The 19,009-nt window shown below is 40.6% G+C and overlaps 1 protein-coding gene and 2 long non-coding RNA genes across 6 annotated transcripts in view; 2 read left to right on the top strand and 1 right to left on the bottom strand.

Moving 5' to 3' along the window:
- GRB10 (growth factor receptor bound protein 10) overlaps positions 1-19,009 on the bottom strand; it is a 147,660-nt gene that overhangs the window by 101,685 nt on the left and 26,966 nt on the right. For 3 of the 4 annotated variants that reach the window (XM_055705757.1, XM_055705755.1, XM_055705756.1), the window contains exon 2: positions 6,766-6,863. In XM_055705757.1, coding sequence (XP_055561732.1) covers positions 6,766-6,816 — 51 coding nt within the window. In that variant the 5' untranslated portion in view covers positions 6,817-6,863. Of the gene's footprint in view, positions 1-6,765; positions 6,864-16,160; positions 16,260-19,009 lie in introns of those variants that run through there. The other variant, XM_014276153.3, reaches the window with a different exon arrangement.
- LOC114014538 (uncharacterized) lies at positions 221-2,515 on the top strand. Its single transcript, XR_003558072.2, has 3 exons — positions 221-406; positions 510-822; positions 1,548-2,515. It is a non-coding gene; the product is annotated as an uncharacterized LOC114014538 (long non-coding RNA).
- Positions 2,537-17,868, top strand: LOC114014537 (uncharacterized). Its single transcript, XR_003558070.2, has 3 exons — positions 2,537-4,550; positions 13,601-13,677; positions 16,440-17,868. It is a non-coding gene; the product is annotated as an uncharacterized LOC114014537 (long non-coding RNA).

Raw genomic sequence — 19,009 nt, 5'->3', positions numbered from 1 at the left:
CATGAAACACACACATACCCCAAACTATCAATAATATAATTCCAGTTGACTATAACAAAGCAAATTTGAAAAAAACCAACCCACAAGAACCTTGCACTCTCTTATATTTCAAGTTTCTGTTCTCTTATATTTACACAGACATCTGAAGTATGAAGCTGTCTTAGGACTGGTACATCAACTTCTCTTAAGCGAGAGCTGTTACTAACGTGAAAACACTTAGACTGGTAGTTCTCCAAAATAACCAGTTGGTAAACAGCTTGTTAAATATTTACTCATTTGGAAAAGATCCCATTCATAAGAAAAAAAAATATACAGGATTTAGCTTGGTGCTATAGTCTGCTGAACTGATTTCTACCATTACTTCAAAATGGTCTCATGAAGTTTCGTGAGAAAACACCAGAATATGGTCTGTTTTTATCAACGTGGGTGGTTTTACAATCTGGAAGTGGCATTTTAATGTTGCACACAAGTCAGAACCTGAAGAGATCTGCTGCTTTTGATTTTCACAGGATCGCTGAATGACTGAGGTTGGAAGGCACCTCTGGAAGTCACCTAGTCCACCCTCCTGCTCAAACAGGACCACGTACAGCTAGTTGCCTAGCACAGTGTCCAGACTGCACTGGAGTATCTCCAAGGATGAAGATTCCACCACTTCTCTGGGCAACCTGTGTCAGCGCTCACCGTGAGGGTGACAGACTGGAAGTGTTGCCTCTTGTTCAGAGGGAACCTCCTGTGTTGCAGTTTGTGCCTGCTGCCTCTGGTCCTGCCACTGGGCACCACTGAAAAGAGCCTGGATCTGTCCTCTTTGCACCCTCCCTTCAGGTACTTCTATACATTCATAAGATTCCCCTTCAGCTTTGTTTTAAATAAAACTGTAAACTGTAGATTTAAACATGTATGAAAAACAGAGCTAAATCAAGAGACAAATTTATGAGACTGCTTGTATATAATGACATAGTAAGATTAAAAGATAGGTTCAAGAATTGAGCATGAAACCATTAATTGGAAGATGCAAAATTAAACTTCTTTAAATTTCCTCACTTGATTTGAAATACATATATTGTTTCCTCAATGGTAGCAGTAAATGGTATGGTTGACCATTAGGGTGCTTCGAGTCTTTTTTTTCCCTTATGGGTTACAAAATCTTATAATTGAAAAATGTGGACCTAGCCCCTTGAAATGTCTTGCTTGCATTCACCTTCAAAAACACTTCATGTTTTGCCAGTGAACTTGTGTGTGAATTAGAATACAAAAGTAGAAATGCAAACAGTAAAGTACAAACTTTCAGTTGGAATTGTAGAAAGGTAAACTGGTACAGCAAAAAAGACAATTGATGGGTATTTCTTGTAAGAAGGGAAACTAATCAATTGTATAAAAGCTTAGTGTGAGATACAAATTTCTTTGACATTTTGCTTCATATACAGTATTCTGATGATATGTAACAGTGAGGGCAAGTGCACTCCCAATGGCCTCTTAAAGAGGTAAGCACCACACTTCTACTTCAATGCTGGTGAAAATAACTGCTTTTGGTACAATTTTTTAAACAGATTTTTCCCAAGAAAAAGAGAGAGAGGCTAGAAATCCAGATCCAGTTGCTCTTCAACAAGAACTACCAAGCAGCATCAACTCTATCTGTAAAAAACATTTGCAGTCTGCACTCAGGGAGACAGATTTCATAACTTCATATTGGAGGCAACATGACTTGCAAAAATATTCACTAATGTTCTCACTGCTTTGTACTTCATGTCTGCTGCAGTCCGTCAACCCTCTACACCACATACATGTAAACTGTTAAAACAAGAGCATCATCAACAAAATATCTGTTGACTGACACCATATTTCACAAATCTGATGACTTTCTGCATTGGCAGTAGCAACATTTCAGCTTCATTTCTTCGTACAATATGTAGAAGAATGACGCAATGCAATAATGCCTCTGGTGCTTTTTCACTCAGCTGTGCTCAAGGACTGAAAGCTTGCTTTCACACTCTGGTCCTTCCATATTGCTCCGTTACAATGAAGAACTCCAAACTCTGGGCCAAATCCTACACAAGCAGTATCCTTGTGCATTTAAACCTACTGAGAATAAATCATACTGCCATTTATTTTGATTCTTAAAAATCATGTATTGGGATTCTGTGTGGCAAGGTTTGGGTAGCGGGAGGCTGCAGACATGGCTTCTGTGAGAAGATGCCAGTTTCCCCCACATCCAAGAGACACAGTGCCGGCCAGCTCTAGGACAGACCCACCACTGGCCATGGCCATCAGTCGTAGCACTTTTCTGATAACATTTAAGAAGGGGGAAAAAAACCCCACACAACTGCATCGGAGAGAGAAGTAAGACTATTTGAGAGCAACAGCCCTGCAGACAGACACCCAGGTCAGTGCAGAAGGAGGGCAGGAGGTGCTCCAGGCACTAGAACAGAGATTCCCCTGCAGCCTGGGGTGAAGACCGTGGTGAGGGAGACTGTCACTCCTGAGCCCATGGAGGTCCATGGTGGAGCAGATATCCACCTGCAGCCCATGGAAGGCTCCACACTGGAGCAGGTGAATGTCTGAAGGACACTGTGACCCCCTGGGAAGCCTACACTGGAGCAGGCTCCTGGCAGGACCTGTGGACTGAGGAGCCCATGCTGGAGCAGGTTTCCTGTTAGGACTTGTGACCCTGCAGGGGACCCATGCTGGAGCAGCTTGTGAAGAACTGCAGCCCGTGGGAAGGACTCACACTGAGAAGTTCATTGGGGACTGCCTCCCATGGGAGGGACCCCACGCTGGAGCAGGGGAAGAGTGTGAGGACCCTCCCCCTGAGGAGGATGGAGCGGCAGAGACAGCGTGTGATGGACTGACCACAGCTCCATTCCCTGTCCCCCTGCGCTGCTGGGGTAAGGAGGTGGAGAAATCAGGAGTGAAGTTGAGCCTGGGAAGAAGGGAGGGGTGGGGGGAAGGTCTCTTAAGATTTATTTTTATTTCTCATTACCCTACTTTGATTTGATCAGTCATAAACTAATTTCCCCAAGTCATGTCTGTTTTGCCCATGATGGCAATTGGTAATCTCCCTGTCCTTATCTCAACCCAGGAGCCTTTCCTTATATTTTCCCTCCCCTGTCCAGCTGAGGAGGTGAGCAATAGTGGCTTCAGTGAGCATCTGGCATCCCAGCCAGGGTCAAGATCTCTATAGCCTTGACAAAGAACTGTCAATAGCTAAGTGAATGAAGGTTTTCAAACAGTGTCAGGCAGAAAATGAGGGCTGAAACATAGGCCCTTCCCACATAGGTTTTCAGTCTACTTGGACAGAAATTCTGCAATTTGTTTTTTTCATGCTGTGTTTTTTTAGGGCAAAAGACATTTTATTCACCCAAACATGGACAGCAGCATGTATACCTATATTAACACTGAATATAACAGACTTATCTCTGCCACTTGGGAATTGAACAAAGTCACATGGCAGGCATCCAGATGTCACAGGGATGAGGACTACAGTATACTCCAAGGCAACTCTGCATTAAGAGATATAAGCATTTTTTTTTCCCTGCCAAAACAGAAACTCTCCCTAACCACCCAATCAAAGCAAACAACCCTTGAAAGTATAAAAAGTAAGTCTCCCAAAAACCTACATTCACCAAGATGAAGCACCTTAGGAAAACAAACATAACCTCAGTATACCACGGACTTGGATCAGGCTACCTCCAAAGGTGTCTTCTAATTTACTGTATCATTTTACGGAAAACAAGGATGCCATACGAAAACCTGGAGAATCTGTGCCTAGCTGTTCTTCCAGCTGAAGGCAAAAAACCATGGGACCCTTGTAGTAACAGCAGTACATCATCTTCAGATCCACAAATCTGACATCATTAAAGGAAGCTTTTATTATAGTAGCTAGCCTCTAACTCATTAATTCTTAGGTATTTACTTCCCTACTCCTGAAGTGCACAATGCTTCTGAAGTATGATGTGCAGTATTCTGCTCTCATCTCATCAAGAGGATTGTTGCAATCCTGAAATCCACAGCTCTGTACACACAGAAGAAAACAATTTCTATTTTCTCCCTGTTTCGTGACCAAGTGCTTTTAGTGCATTTTATGCCAAGTTAGATGAGTATGATGTGAACATGTCCTTTCACTAGTAAGAATTCAGCTCTCTGAAAACAAACTCTATTAATTATTAAAGTCATGTCTGTATCTTGGTTATAAGAAAATAAATGGAAGGCAGAAAATAGAAGATGAAGAGAACACTCCCGCATGCCCAGAATTTTATATTCAGAAACTGAGAAAAAAACCCATTACTTATGTCAGTGAGACTTTCACAATTCATGCATCAAAGGGTTAAAGAACTAAAACTTCCCCAAGAGTTCAAATCACTGCGCATAAATATTGTTGTGACTACAGATTGCAAAAGAACGGAAACACAGTAAATCATCCCATTTTTTCTGAGAAATTCTGGGACTATGTTCTGAATTTCCAGGAACAGAAGACAAACACTGCCAATTCTCACTGCCGGATTTTTATTGAAGAGTTTGAGAAATTGGAAAGGGCTCCTGAAAGCCACTAAAAGGTAGTATCAATTTTTTTCCACAAAGCTAGAGATTGTTTCTGGGAGAATACACTCAGTGTAACTGGCTTATGTGCTAACTTCAGAGAAAGTTAAAAAAAAAAAAAAGGGGGGGGGGGGGGCACCAAAAAAAAAAAAGCTCTTAAACAAGACCCAAAACCTTCTGAAAGCAGCAAATGTGCCAAACAAAGAGCCCAGTAAGAAAGTCAGAGATCTATACTTGCCTGTCTCCCCAAAAACACAAAAAGGAAAGGTAGAGTGGTTGGCAGCAAGGCACCCTAAAGGATATTCTGTAGCGTGTATTCACTTATCCACTTTTGCTGTCTGCTTTGAACATAATCCCAGTCTCCAACACATCAATTTATTCTAAACACTGAAGTTACAGCATTAAGGTCCCAACCCTGGGGACTCTGGAGGAATGTTCTCTATAGCCTTCCATTCATATTAGTGTCAGAAAGTGTACTGAAAAAATAGAATACGTCTTCACACTCTAATCTAGAGCATATTTAGTTTAACCTTCTTTCAGCCCTTTACCAACACAATACTGGCACTGTAGCCAAATTTGAAAGACAAGCTGATGAAAGCTTCTAAGTCAGATTTAGTAGGGGTGGAAAAACAGATGTTCAGGGTTTTTTTTAATGTGAACTTCACTTCTGACAGAAGGCACAGTAGTTGTGAATGGGCTTCCAAAGCTAGTCTTTAAACCAGTTACAAGCACTCAGGATAGTTAACACACAGTAAGCTACAACGAAAAATAACCAAGATGGTGGGAAAGTGACTCCCTGTTAAGTCACCCATGTTGCTTTAACACTTCTAGTCTGTTGACTACAGGTTTTGGAAGAGCAAGGGGAAGTACCACAGAAAATTCACGTTCTTACTGCCTATGAACCACTAAAGACACTATTTTCATGAGAAAGTTTGACATCCAGTGAAGAAATTGCAGCTCAAAAATGACTGCCTACAATCTCAAGTTTCTTTTACATAGCTTTCCACTCCCCCAGCTTTGCATCATGACTCAGATGATGCTCTAAATAAATTGGAAGCATAATTTCACAGTGCATCAAAATTACGAAGTCCAGGCACATCTATTCACATATTCTTTTAAAATCATAGATCCAAGTATAGTAACAGATTTTCAGGACACCCGGTTTCTCAAAGTCCATTCTATTTTTATAGCTGCAAAAGCAGTTATAAAGGAACTGTTATGTTTTTCCTGTTATCAGGAAAAGCATTCAGGTACATTCAACTGACAGCCCAGCATATACTAACATTAGTCTTTTAACTCATTTGAAGTTTCCTGTTGGTGAAAAAATCCTAAGTTGTCATGTTATAAAACAGATGTATAAATCCTATAAACGTTTGCTGGGGATCTTGTTGTTGGTTTTGTTTGGTCTTCTGCTTGTCTTTCAGATAAGTAGCATGACTGTAGTAATCACTACCAGTAATGTTTCTCTTGGGAAAAAGAGAAAAAGATTTCAATGTCACATGATACTCTGTTTAATTATTTGTGTGGGCAGGGCCCAAAATCATAGCTGAATCCCGAGAGTGGTAAGCATACTACAAACAAGAGAAAAAACAGCAAAAAACAGGCCATCCCTGAAACAACAAATTTGCAGTTCCATAAAAAAATAAAAAGCATATATTATGCCTACCACAGCTCTGTGGGGAAAAAAAAAAAAAAAAAGAAATTCTAAGTGCATTTTTGCCTAGCACCTTTGAATTGAGCTAAGGGTTGGGTTTTTTTTAATATATTCTTTGTAATATGCCATATTGGCTGCTTAGCTACAGCCTAACAACTTGACAAACACAGGATCTAACCAAGTATAAGAAATCTGCCTTTGTTCCTATAAATATAGCATTCAGCAAACATTGATAATTTTTGGTGCAAGACATTTCAATGGCATCACAGCTTGCGCCCTGCCCCCCCCCCCCCCTTTTTTTTTTTTTTAAGGGAAGGTGCATTCTCCCAAATATGAACTGGCTATTTTGAGGACAGATATCAAGTCTTAATCAGTATATAATAGTGACCCAATTTTTTCAGCGGCAGGTCTTGAATACAGGATGGTAGCCGAGGCTCTGTTCTCAAACATTAGCAAAACCCAGAGAATTGCCAGACAGCTATTAGCAGTTTGATGAAAAGTTTGAATGCACAGTCAATCATGGGCACACAGCAATATGATGCTACAAGCTGACAGGAACATGCAGTTTCGTAACTTACTATCCGATAAGGAAGATGTAAAAAGGAGTCTGGGCAGCCAGCTAAAGCCATTTGTTCCTTCAAATTTTCTTCAAATTACATCTACTGCTTCACAGGACCTGTGGAGTACAAACAAACTGTCAGAAACCATACTGAAGACATTTCATCAATTTATTATTGAAAACAGTTGGAGGGGGAAGACAGAGAAGAACAAGAGGAGGTGACAAGGATTTGTATCAGTTTCGAGTAGCAAATCTGCACATTTGCTGTCTGTAGCCTAGAAAACACATTCAACCTGATATTTCATTCAAAACCCCAACTCTCAGGCTGGATGGCCCCTTCTTTATTTCCACAGTCCAGGTAAAAAAGAAAGCATCTCTTCACACCTGGACTCTTACCATTTGAAGATTGGCTCTCACCAACTGAGGCTATGTTTTCAACTGAGGAAAGCAAACACTGAAATCTGGGAGTTAATTAAGTTGACAGCCATTTGTCAGAGAATCATTTGGGTTCGAAAAGATGCACAATATCATAGAGATCATTATGCAGCATTAGCTTTCAATGCTAGTTACACAGCAACTTTTTCCCTTTACCCTTTCACGCCTGTCTTTTCTCTCGTGGCTTTATTTTCACCCAATGTATCAAATAGGGCACCCCATGCAAATCTGCATTTACACGTCTTGCATCTCCTCTTCCGAGTGATTATTAGCAGCAACTTTGCAAAGCAAGTGGTGTTTCTTTTAAGCATCGCTTCTGTGATCAGGCAGAGCATGAAAAGAAATCTACTGCAAGCGTATTTAGAGCTGCGTATAACTAAAGAACTAAAAATTACAAAAGGCAGCATTCAGCCAACGTCAAGAAAGTGATTTTAAATGCTGCTTCCTAACAAAAGAATCAAACCTAAACAAAAACACACACACACATATATACATATAAATATGAAGCACTATTTCCTGGGACCAGCATTTCTCCCAACCAATGGCATACTACAGGGATATCACCAACTAAATAAGACAAATGATGCCCCCTCCAAGCAAATTAAAAAAAAAAAAAAAAAGGTGACTGAGTACAGAGCAGACTGCAAAGCAGAGCCAGAACTTTTACTCCTACCACAAGCGAGCTCCCGTCTTGTTCAATGTTAATTATCAATTATGTATTCTAAACAAAAGCCAGAGTTTTAAACAGGCTACCCACTGCTCTCTAGTAGGCATGAACTGTCACCAAATCAAAGCTCCCGCAAGATTTATGGAACAGTTAAGTCATGGACAAGGGTGAAAGACATCTTGGAAAAACTGCTCCCAGAGGAGCTGCAGCCTATGGTCTGCATAAACGTGCACTCATTGAGGAAGCTTTATTTTATCTAGTTCCAGGATAAGTTTGGCTGAGGTACTGTAGATAGCCTCCTCCTCTATCAGAAAGGCATGCGAACTCCTGGGAGCTTCTTTCCAGGAAGGAGTTAACTGGGCTCCTGCAGTTTTCCTGAGGTAGCATCTTTCTGGGATCAATTCATATAGCCAATTATTTTGGGAGGAAACTGGTTTTGGCAATAGCAAATTTGAAAATCTAGTTAACCCAATACGCATAAATCAAGTTGTTTATTCTAGATACTTTTTTTTCCACAGCATTTACTTAAGTTTAAAACCAAAATCTTACAACATTCACATGGGGGGTGGGGGAAGACCACTTCAAACATCTGAGACTGTGGGCATGATACCCAACTTGTACTGTTAGTCTTTAAACATATATACAGTGGTCTACAGCCATCTAACTCCCACTTCACACCTAAAAATCTGCAGTCAGATTTTAAGACAGATCTGAAGATTTCAAGATTTCATTTGCAGGGCAAGGTCTGCACCATCCACCCAGTTTGTCCTAGGAGAATTAAGCACAGATTTATGGAAACCTCTTTTATCTTGGCTGAGGGGGGGGAGGGGGGGCTTCTCTCTTTAGGGAGTACAGTATAGAAGTTCTGAAGTTGGTACAATGCATCAGGAACAAAGAGAACCGTATTAGCAGCACGTAAACCCACCAAGATTAAAGAAAGTTTAGGTAAAGGGAAAAGAGCCTTAGATTGCAACAGTTTTATGCTTATTACCGCTTTAGTATTTTAGAGAACAGGAAAAGGTACAACCGCTGTGAATTTAACCGCAGGTTATTTAGGACTGAATATCAAAATACTGGTCTTTCTCTCTACATTTCAGCAAAAAGCACCGATTCACTTATAGTAAGATAGATTAAATATGTCCCTAAACAATACCAGACCAATTTGTCTACTCTAGGGCGTGCTGCAGTTTATGTACAGCCCCATTACACCAGTGGAAGATCGTAAATTACCTCAAACAACAGTTGGAGTCAAGACTGCATAATTTATCAAGACCCATTTGCTTCACTGCTACATTCTTGAGTATTCATCTGTTAACACCGCAGAAACAGAGGAAAGCAATAATCTCTAGATGATATCATTCCTGGTCAGTCACACATTAACACTGATTTAAGATCGCATCTCTTTTGTCTGTCTAAAAGTAGTTTATCAAAGTAGTCCTAACCCAGGAATACAAAAGGCCTTTGCTCACCTTTAAGATCTAAGGCCTCGTTGTAGCACATCGAGTAATAAATTTTATAGGGACAGAACTACGTGTTCAGCAGATAAAAATTAGGATTTAAAAAGTAAATAATCAACTTTTTCTTTTAAACATGATCTTTAGCATGTCACTTCCCTTCAGAGACCATAACTGCACACAGCCTTACATGTTCCTTCCATGCAAATACCTCTTCCCAATTTGTGCTGTGTAAGTGCCAAGTACCGCCCTTTTCCTAAAACACCTTGAGACAGGGGAGGGAAACTCCAAAGGACAGTAACTAGAAAACAAGCTAGGTAGTCAGTCACTGTTAACAAAACTCAGGACATTGTGGTGAGAACAACTGCTGTGCAGCATCGAGCCAGGCAGCCTGTGCATATTCAAAACCAAGTGACTTCATGTGCTTTTATTGGCTTAAAAGGTCTTCCTTGGATAGAGTCGCTGGAAGACAGTCACAATAAACCAAGTTTCAAGGGTCTTAAGACTAGTTTTTGATATGATATTCTCTAGCCTAAAGAACAGTCCATTGTGAGGCATAGCTTCGACAGCTAGGCCTCAAAAGTGTTTAGATGATGTGAGCTGGTTTAACGAAGATTGATATTCATTCCCACATGGAACACGTTGCGGGTACGCACCCTGGAGATTACTGCTGCTCTGAATGAGTTGTTTTAGTCACAATCAAATTACCTACCTAACCAGTAGATTACGTTATCTATTAACTGCAAATTAAGCCTGTCACCAGGTATGCTTTTCGATTTATCACTTGCTCTCTGCATATTCGCAGCAGAGGAAATGGTATCTCACCCAGCACTCTGGAAGCACACACAGCCTACGCACCTACAGATACTGCAGTAGGAAGATGGCAGGGGTATGGTCACTCTGCCAATTCAGGAAGTTTTCCAGGTTCTACATGTGCCATCTGTCAAAGTCTTTAAATTCAAGAGAAAAATAATTTTTCAAACGCTATCGCTTGCAGATTAGTTAGGAACAGGAGGAGGAGAAAAAAAAATAAAATATTTTAACCTGGCAGAGTTGCAAGACGAGCTCCAGAGCTCTTGAAAACTGGGAGTTATGCTCTTTTATGAAAGGTAACTTAGATTTGTTGAATACTATTATCTTTCAAGTCCTGGGTGTTTCACTATTTTACTTCTGTAATGTTCTGCTTTCTGTAACTGAACTACTGTGGAAGGGGGAGGGGAAAAAAGCTCCAATACAGTCTTACATTTTCATCTACCTGAGGATCTTTCTCCAAGACCTCAGATTTAACATACAGGTTAAAAATCTTTCCCTTACTTTTATGTATCTTTTACTCTCAGGCATTCAGCGTCACCACTTCATTTCTCCCCACACTACAGCATGAGGCTTAGCAGACCAAACCTAGATTTCTATAAAAAAATCAGAACAAAGTCTTGAAACAGCTGAGTTCATACAATATTATTCTGCAAGTCACCTTCAGAAGACTGTCTGGGTCAACTCCGCTGGACTTACAATTTAACATCTTGAAGAGCCAGGGAAAAAAAAAAGACCCTGTCTTGTCGGTCCACACAAAGAGCAAGTTGCAAGATCCCAGCTTTCCACCTACCTGGCTCCAGGCTCCTAGATGCTATGAATTAGTAGAGAAAGTGTTCTGTTTTCTTCTGCAGACCTATATATCTATCTCACTAAAGCATGGTTTCAAGATAAAGTAGTTAAATGGATGCATCTAGTAATCCTCTACACCAACACAGGTCATAAGGACACATACACTTATATACCGTCTTACTAGTCTACTCCTATTGCCATAGTTACAATGGAAATAGGATTTGGATACAAATAGCAGAAGGCATGTCAAGTGAATTTTCTGCAGTTGAAAGACCTGACAGCTAACTGTCCCCACCTGTGTTTAAACTGCATGACTCAGATGTGCTTTGCCATGCAAGGACAAGACCCACACAACTTCTCACAAGAAGGAATCCTGGCTGCATGGGCTGGAAAGAAAGTGCCACCAGATCACCTAGCTAGCTGGACCAAGGAGACTAGATTCTAAAGCACCCTTTGCAGCACACACGTTTGCCACCAGACTCCACCACAGCTTTAGCAATCATTACATAGAAGGAATTCTAAAGCAATCTCCCCTCTTTTGGTGGTCATTTCAGGTAGACACCATGCCAGTTTACAAGGCTGAGGATGCCCTTGGTGATACAAGGTGATAATTTGGTCAGCAGGACTCAAAAGGTTCGTTAGTGTAGGCTGCCAAATGAATACAACCAAAAGACTCTGACTTCAAACCAATACTGGCAGCTTCCTGCACAAGAGAAAACACAGCATTCATTCCTCTGTTAGGCACTGATGAGGACTGGATTCATCATCACAAACCTCCTATTGTCCATTTCCCTATTTTACTCATTTCAAACACATGCTTGCCTCTCCAGCTCTGAATGCCCCTCCCCACATCCAAAGTCTCCAGTTTTGCCATGCTGAAAACTAGTACTTGGGCAACTTCCCTTCAAACAAGTTCTTTTGCCTCTAAAACACCTTCCCAAACACTCTAGAATGCCATCACTCTTCAACTGCAGGAGGTTCAATGACATGATCGTTGACATCCTGATGGCCTAATGAGATTAGCAGCAGGTAATATTTAAGAATACTTGCAGATTTCCCAAGTTCTTCCCACATCCCTTGCACAAGCTGGTATGTGCGCTCACATTTTGATACACATATGTACCCAAAAGGCATTTGCAAGTCTCTGATATAGAGCAACTGCCTAACTAGAGTAATACTTCAAACATCTTTGAAAACAAAGCATTGTTCTAGTTAGAATTTCAAGTGAGTGTTGCGCACTAAAATGAAAAGCACTTTCAAAATATAAATCATCAATCAAAAGCACTTCAGTTACGTCCAAACACTCCCACGATTCCATACTAAAAAATCTGGTCTTATAAAAAAAGAGAATATAATTCTCTTTGCCATTCTTAATTGCAAAGCTGTTAGTCTAAATATTACACCTTGTAAAGGAAGCCATTTGCCATTGTAATTTTGCCAAAAAGTGAAGAATCTTGGCAACAGTAATTCAGGCTTTTGAAAGCCAAAACAGATACATACTTCGGAAGAAGCACAGAAGAGCTGATGCCATCCCACTTCAATTCTTGCCAAATAAAATTAAATAAAATATATGCAGTTCAGCATTTTTTGGTTTCCTGAAGCTGCCTAAAATTCTGAAAAGGCCCTTCAATCAAGACTCATAGCCTGTGAATACACGTTCACCTCCCGACAGGGCAGCTTCACTGACAATAAGGATAAAGTTCTGGGAGAAAAATAGTTATTTTGCACCTGCCCCACTTAAGTAATGATTTTTTCCCCTTGTCCCTGAGGAAGCATTCCACCTTAAGACACAAACCTACAATGAACTTTGGAAATATTTATGAAACTCTGCAGTTTCACTATCTCCCTTGATAACTGAAAATTCTCTTCTGCCTTATAATAGCTAAATCTGTAACTGAAGCAGGAACTTTGACAACTAAACCAACTGTACCCAAGTCTAAATAAAAGGTTAATTAGACAGAAACTACGTAGTATATAGTAGACAATCCCATCAGCAAGCCACATGCAGAAGCAGGGCAGGTCCACAGACACATGACTGCGATAAGAGACACATAGTAAGGCAGTCCAAGAACAACTTCAGCTGAAAATGCCATGACTCATGGTCTCTAATTTTATGTATACACTTCCTCACTATATTCATTGCTTCCAGAGAACCAAAAAATACTGCCTCTGTCCTCTGTGTTATCATTCTCTTGCCTTCCCCCCCGATCTAGTCATATTTCTCATCATAAAGAGTCCAAGGTTTTGCAATCTTGAGAAGCAGTCTAAATAATTATTTCCTTCTGTTATTTTAGGCTTTCATTATCCAACCTGAAGAGTTAGAGTGAAGTTGTACAACAGTTAAGATTATTGAATAGCTTGTTACTGCCAAGAACAGGACAGACATCCCACTCTCTTCATCAGCTTCTGCTCTGCTTTCTTTCTCTACTTCCTCCCAGCAACTTCACGGCACTCCCTCCTTCTCACATAATTAATGTGTTAATTAACTCATTTTTGGTTTGATGGGTTAGTTTTCTGCTAAGGAAACAAGTGTAGTAAACTTAGGTCTGACAAGCAGCTCAGCTGGCACAATGTGAATGGGAGGAGAGCATGAGCAAGAGGGGAAGGGAACAGGATCACCCCTTCCAGTGGCAACAAACTACTACATTGGCCAAGGCAACCTGTGAACTTTCATTTTCTTTGTTTACCGCCATTAGGAGCTGGCAAACCTTTACTGCTGCATGTCCATGAGAATTACTGCTTTCCAGGCATCTCACAGAAGATAAATATTTGGGTAAGTCTCCAAACAAAATATAAAGTTGCATTTTCTAGAAGGCATTTGCTTTCCCCTTGTAGTACAGACTCAACTAAAATTCACTTTCATTAAATACTTACCAAAACATTGGTTTTTGCACCCAACAAACTAACAAGCCTTTATGTTTTCAACCTGCCACTGGTTTGAATGGTCCTTCCCCCTGCACTGGGCTGGGAATTGAAAGCCAATGGCTCTAAACTCTCAATCCAGAGACTAAACTACACACAAGACATTTTTCTATTTAACTCCTATACAAACAGAGCAAGTTCATCAGCCTCTGAACAATGCATTTTTGTTGAACAAAGTCAGATTGTTACAGATCCCGGCTGAAACCACAGCTTAATCTACAGGCCTATCCCTAAGCATTACTGGAAAGATGTACCCGACTCACTCAACTTCACTGAGGTGACAAGACAGCAGGATGCTCCCCACAGCTGGGACTTTTACAGCCTCCTGACAACAAAAGCTAGGAGAGCAAACAGTTGAACATATATACACAGGTGTGAGGGGGGGGCTCTCAAATTCATACATTAGCAGTCTACAGCACCTATACTCTGTTCCCAGCTTCTGTTCCCTCATTTCTCTGCAATCATTGTGGAAGAAATTCTTCCAGAGCATGCAGAAGCCTTTGCTCCCCTTCTGAGAGATGCAAAAGGCAAAGACAGACATATATATATATATAAAAGGAACTAAGATCAAAAGGTAATCTTTTATCGCATGACCCACTGATCAGTTTTTCAAGTCTGTTTCATCCAAATGACCCATCATTACAGTTATCCACTGCCTATTTCTCTTTGCTTGGATGCTTTGTACAAGGAAGTTTCCTGCTCAGTTAAGATTTTTGCAGGGGGTTCAGTAGAGCTTCTCACTGAACCTGCTGGTTTTTGTAACACAGTACTGGTTACAAAAGCACTGACCATAAGACTAACCTCAAAACTAAAACCCATGCTATACGCAAATATCTATCAATACCATCCAGAATCCTCCTTAGGGCTCTCCTGCCCTTCAAAGTTTTCAGGTGGGTTAAGATACTTTTCTTGGATTAAAAAAAAAAAAAAAAAACAACAAAAAAACCAAAAACACCACATCATTGTGGACCAAGGACATTAGGTTTTTCATTTTGATGATTTACAGGGTTTAATACCAATAGTTAACACAGTGTCTAAGATTATCAAAAGCTTTTATTTAAACAGCAAGGTTCATGTTTTCAAAGCAAACCAATTGGCAAAGGCTTTTACAGTTACCTATAATTTGTGTTGGTGAATAAGTACTAGTTTATTTACATTGTCTAATACCATATAAGTGGTTGAAGCTAGAAGGCAAGTTTAGACAATTCAAACAGCAGGCTACTCACTAAGGTGGTATCTTTTTGAGATACTGTAAGAGGTACACTTATGTGCACAGGTTATCCTCAATATACCTCTTGTTCACATACTTAGAACACTCAAAAGAAAGCTTTTCTGCTTAGCCTCTGAAAAAATTATGTGCTACGAGCAGAGATGCATTCCCCAATATCAACAGTACGTTAATTCACCCTCCAAAGAATTTTGCAGCATATGTTCCCAAATACAGTTTATTCTGAAGAACTCAACTGTTCAAACAATTAAGACACCACAAATCGGCTGCAACGCAACAAAGGAGTAAGTAAGAGTTGTACGCAGTCAAAATAAACAAGCAAACCCATTTTACCTCTCATGCACAGCAAGGTAGGAGTTACCACAGTATAGCTGGTAAGCAGAAACTCATTACAGCCGTAAGTAACTCAACCATGTAAGTGAGCCCCAGACTACATCAACACCAAGCAAGCCTGTGACAGCAAACAGTGCTTCTAACTGCAAAGAGGGCAAGGAGGGAACTCCAACAAATACTGTGTTGCTCTCGAGACAAACAGAAAATCTTGTCTATTCAAAAGGGATATGCAAAGGGATGTGCAAGAAGTGCAGAAGATAATCCAAAGAAACCTAAAGCAATACACACACCCTTAACTGACTGGGACAAAAATTGTGCCAGTCCAGCCCAGAGTACACAGTTTAGAGGCTGTAATCATTCATTCCTGCGCAACGATGTACCAGCAACACCAAAGTACAGTCAATTGCAAAAAAAAAAAAACAAAAAAAACAACAATTGCAGTTTTAAGATACTTATGTTGTAGATACCTCGTGCATTTTAAACACTGCCTTACTAAGAAATCAGAACAATCTCTTCTTAGAGCAAAGAGACCACTCTGTAATCGCAGATGCATTTGCTGGTATTATGCAACATGCAAGCTCCAAATCCACGGGTGGCTTACAGTTAGCAGCAGGCAATCACTGCTGCAGCAGAACCTAACTGCCTTTCAGGACACAACTAGAATGTTACTGGTGCTCTATTCTTGAATACAGGCTAGGAATTTTTAAAAAAAAATTTAAAAAAATCCTAAAAAAAGAAATAGGAAACGCTAAACTCTTAAAAGTCATTCTTACCCCTTTTTGCTTTTCAGCCCCTGAAAAACAGTTTCAAAGCTGACATCTCAAAAGCAAGTACGCTGACCTACTTGCAAATATACCACCCTGGGACAAACAGGGCATAGCTTTTCCAACTAAGCATAAACAAAACAGAAAATAAACTTACAGGATAGGTTAATATTTTGTAGAAGGGTTAATGTGTTAATGTTCAATGGAAAGCTGAAGTCTGGCCAACTGATCACATGTCCCATGTGCATTAGTGTACATTTATTTATTGCTATTAACTTGCACCTGCAGAGAGAGGAAAAAACCAGCATATTCCTTCCTTTGATCCTGAAGGTCACGAGGTGACTGAAATCCCAGCTTAATGAAGACTCTGGTGATGTTGCAAGTGTCACAGCTTCCATCAACCCTTTCAAAACACAGCGTTGGAAAGCACAGGAAAGAAAACTGAAGTAATACCACCCAGGCTTCATAGACTATGTCAACTTAATTAGAATGGTATTTTGGCAGCACCCAAAGATTACATATCGAAGGCTGGGTAGCAGGCCAAATACTTCACTAGAATATTTTGCCAAGCCACCTACATTAAGAGCTACTTCCCTGTTCTTTCAGGGTGCCATAAAGGAAATCTGTTGTTTCAGGCCTTATAAGACTATTTAACAGAGGCATGAAACAGTGAACGTCACCAGTACTGAAGGTTAACTAGATATGTGTTAAATGAGAAACATTCCTAGTTAACCTTCAGACTAGGGAGCTGCTGAAAGGGAACATTTGTTCTCAAAGGGTGTAGGCTCCAGATGTATCCAAAGTGGCTTCCCTACGTACGATGTATTTTAACCCACAAAACACCTGTACTCCAAAAGCCTGGAACCCACACACAGGTCTTATCTGCATTCTCCCACCCCCAAGGCTGTCCAACTGGTACTGGCAACAGTAGAAAGGAGGGAGAAGACAGCACTTAAGCGTCCCCACGCACAACAGTTTTACAGCCCTGCGGTACATCACCCACAAAAACAAATCAACATCCAGGCTATGCACAGAGCTGACCACAACTCTGTTACAGGATACAAAGAAAGAAAATCACACACCCTGTGTGTGCAGGGTATAGGTGAAATGTATACCTCTGTACTGTCATGTCAGTCACTGAGGAAAAACAGGTATTCCTCACAGCAGTTCACCTCATTCCACGGCAGCTATCTAGAAGAGGTCAGAGAAAGCTGGGGTTTGGACTAGGTGGTCTCAAGAGGTGCCTCCCACTACACAATTCAGTGACGCGCACCACTGGAGCACCAGGTTCTCTTCATTGAATAAACACAGTGTTTAGAAAACAGGCTCCGATGCAGACATCCATGATCTAGAAGTACAAAACCAGCCAGACCAATCCCTCCACGCTGTACGGCACTGTAACTTCAAACCCTCAGCACCTCTGGACAAGACTGACGATCATGCCAGACCAGTCCCCCAGTATTACCAAGACTTTTAGCATCTGTACTGCAGAAGTCGATCATGACAAAGCTTCAGCTTCTCCCAGCAACTTTTCAGTCCTAATTTCACTGTGTGTGTGTACATATACATATATTATACACATGCACTTACATATGCACATGTGAACTCAAAAAGCAGATAAAGAGCTTCTTTAGCAGCAGTACAGAATGCAAAAGAGAACTTCAGCTGATATGTCAGAAGTCAGCGTTGTGAAGGCCCAACCTCAAAAAAAAAAAAATCTAGCTCTTCTCTTCCCTGAATTTCTTTTGCTGTTTGAGGCAGAGATTTTGCTCATTCCTTGCTCTTCTAAAAAGTTCTCCCCCTTCCAAAACACACTGCAATGTAATAAAACAGAAGATTTATCAAAAAAAGCAGCAGATAAGCTGTCTTGCAAAAGCCTCTCTGAATATCAGGAATTTGAAATTTCCAATTGCTACTGTTAACTGATGAAATAACAATTCCTAAGTTTTTGTTCCTTTGTATTTTGATCTATTAAAGAATTCACTCATCATTAATGCAATCAATTTGACAGACACATCAGAAAAGTCTCAATTTTCAGCCTCACTAATTAGCAGTACTGTTTTATTAAAACCCAGTTCTGCATGAAGAGATGGCTTCACGCAACTGCCTGCTTTAAAGAGAAACCTCAGGCTTTCATGCTACTTTCTGTCATTGGAAAAGGGCAAGTATCTCCTTCACCTAAGGCTCTGATGCTTACAGATCTCAGCATTCCCTAGCTTGTAATATTCCTCCCCCTCCATCAAAAAGGCAGCAGTACCACAGAATTTGCCAACGTCTGATACTCCTCTTCATGGCATTATTTGTCTTAGTTTCCAAGCCACAGTGTAATTTACCTATCACATTTGTTTTCTGCAACATCTTTGCCTAAGCATCTTTTCTACTCCAATAACTCATGTAAGTCAATAGCCTAAAATAAGCAGCAGATTTTCATGAGGACGGTCTTATTTAAACAAGCAAGAACGCTTCATTATACAAAACCAAAAAGCTTCCTTCCAAAATAAGACAGAAGCATAAGTTCTGTGAAGCTGGATGCCTCCCAAGAGCCAGGTTTGAGAAGGTTACTCCACAGGGAAAAAGTGCTCTTCTCTCCGTGGCAGGGGAAGGCAGCAGTGGTTCCCAGAGAAGCTCCCAGTTGTAAACCTTGCCAGTGTTGTCTCCTGAACTACTGACACCTGTCATACTCTGCTCCTGATGAAGTACAACAACACGCTGCCCAACACAGCGCTCCGGTCAGTCTTGGTGGGACTACACAGAACAATGAAGCATAACACCACAGATATAATTTGTCCTGTGACAGCAAGCAGCAGCACTGGCCAGAAAAGATTTGGCAGCTAGAGCAAAGAAAACCGCTACCAATA

This window comes from Falco cherrug, chromosome 3, assembly GCF_023634085.1.
Source record: "Falco cherrug isolate bFalChe1 chromosome 3, bFalChe1.pri, whole genome shotgun sequence".
Classification (NCBI taxonomy): domain Eukaryota; kingdom Metazoa; phylum Chordata; class Aves; order Falconiformes; family Falconidae; genus Falco; species Falco cherrug.
This window is presented reverse-complemented; position numbering and strand designations above follow the sequence as displayed.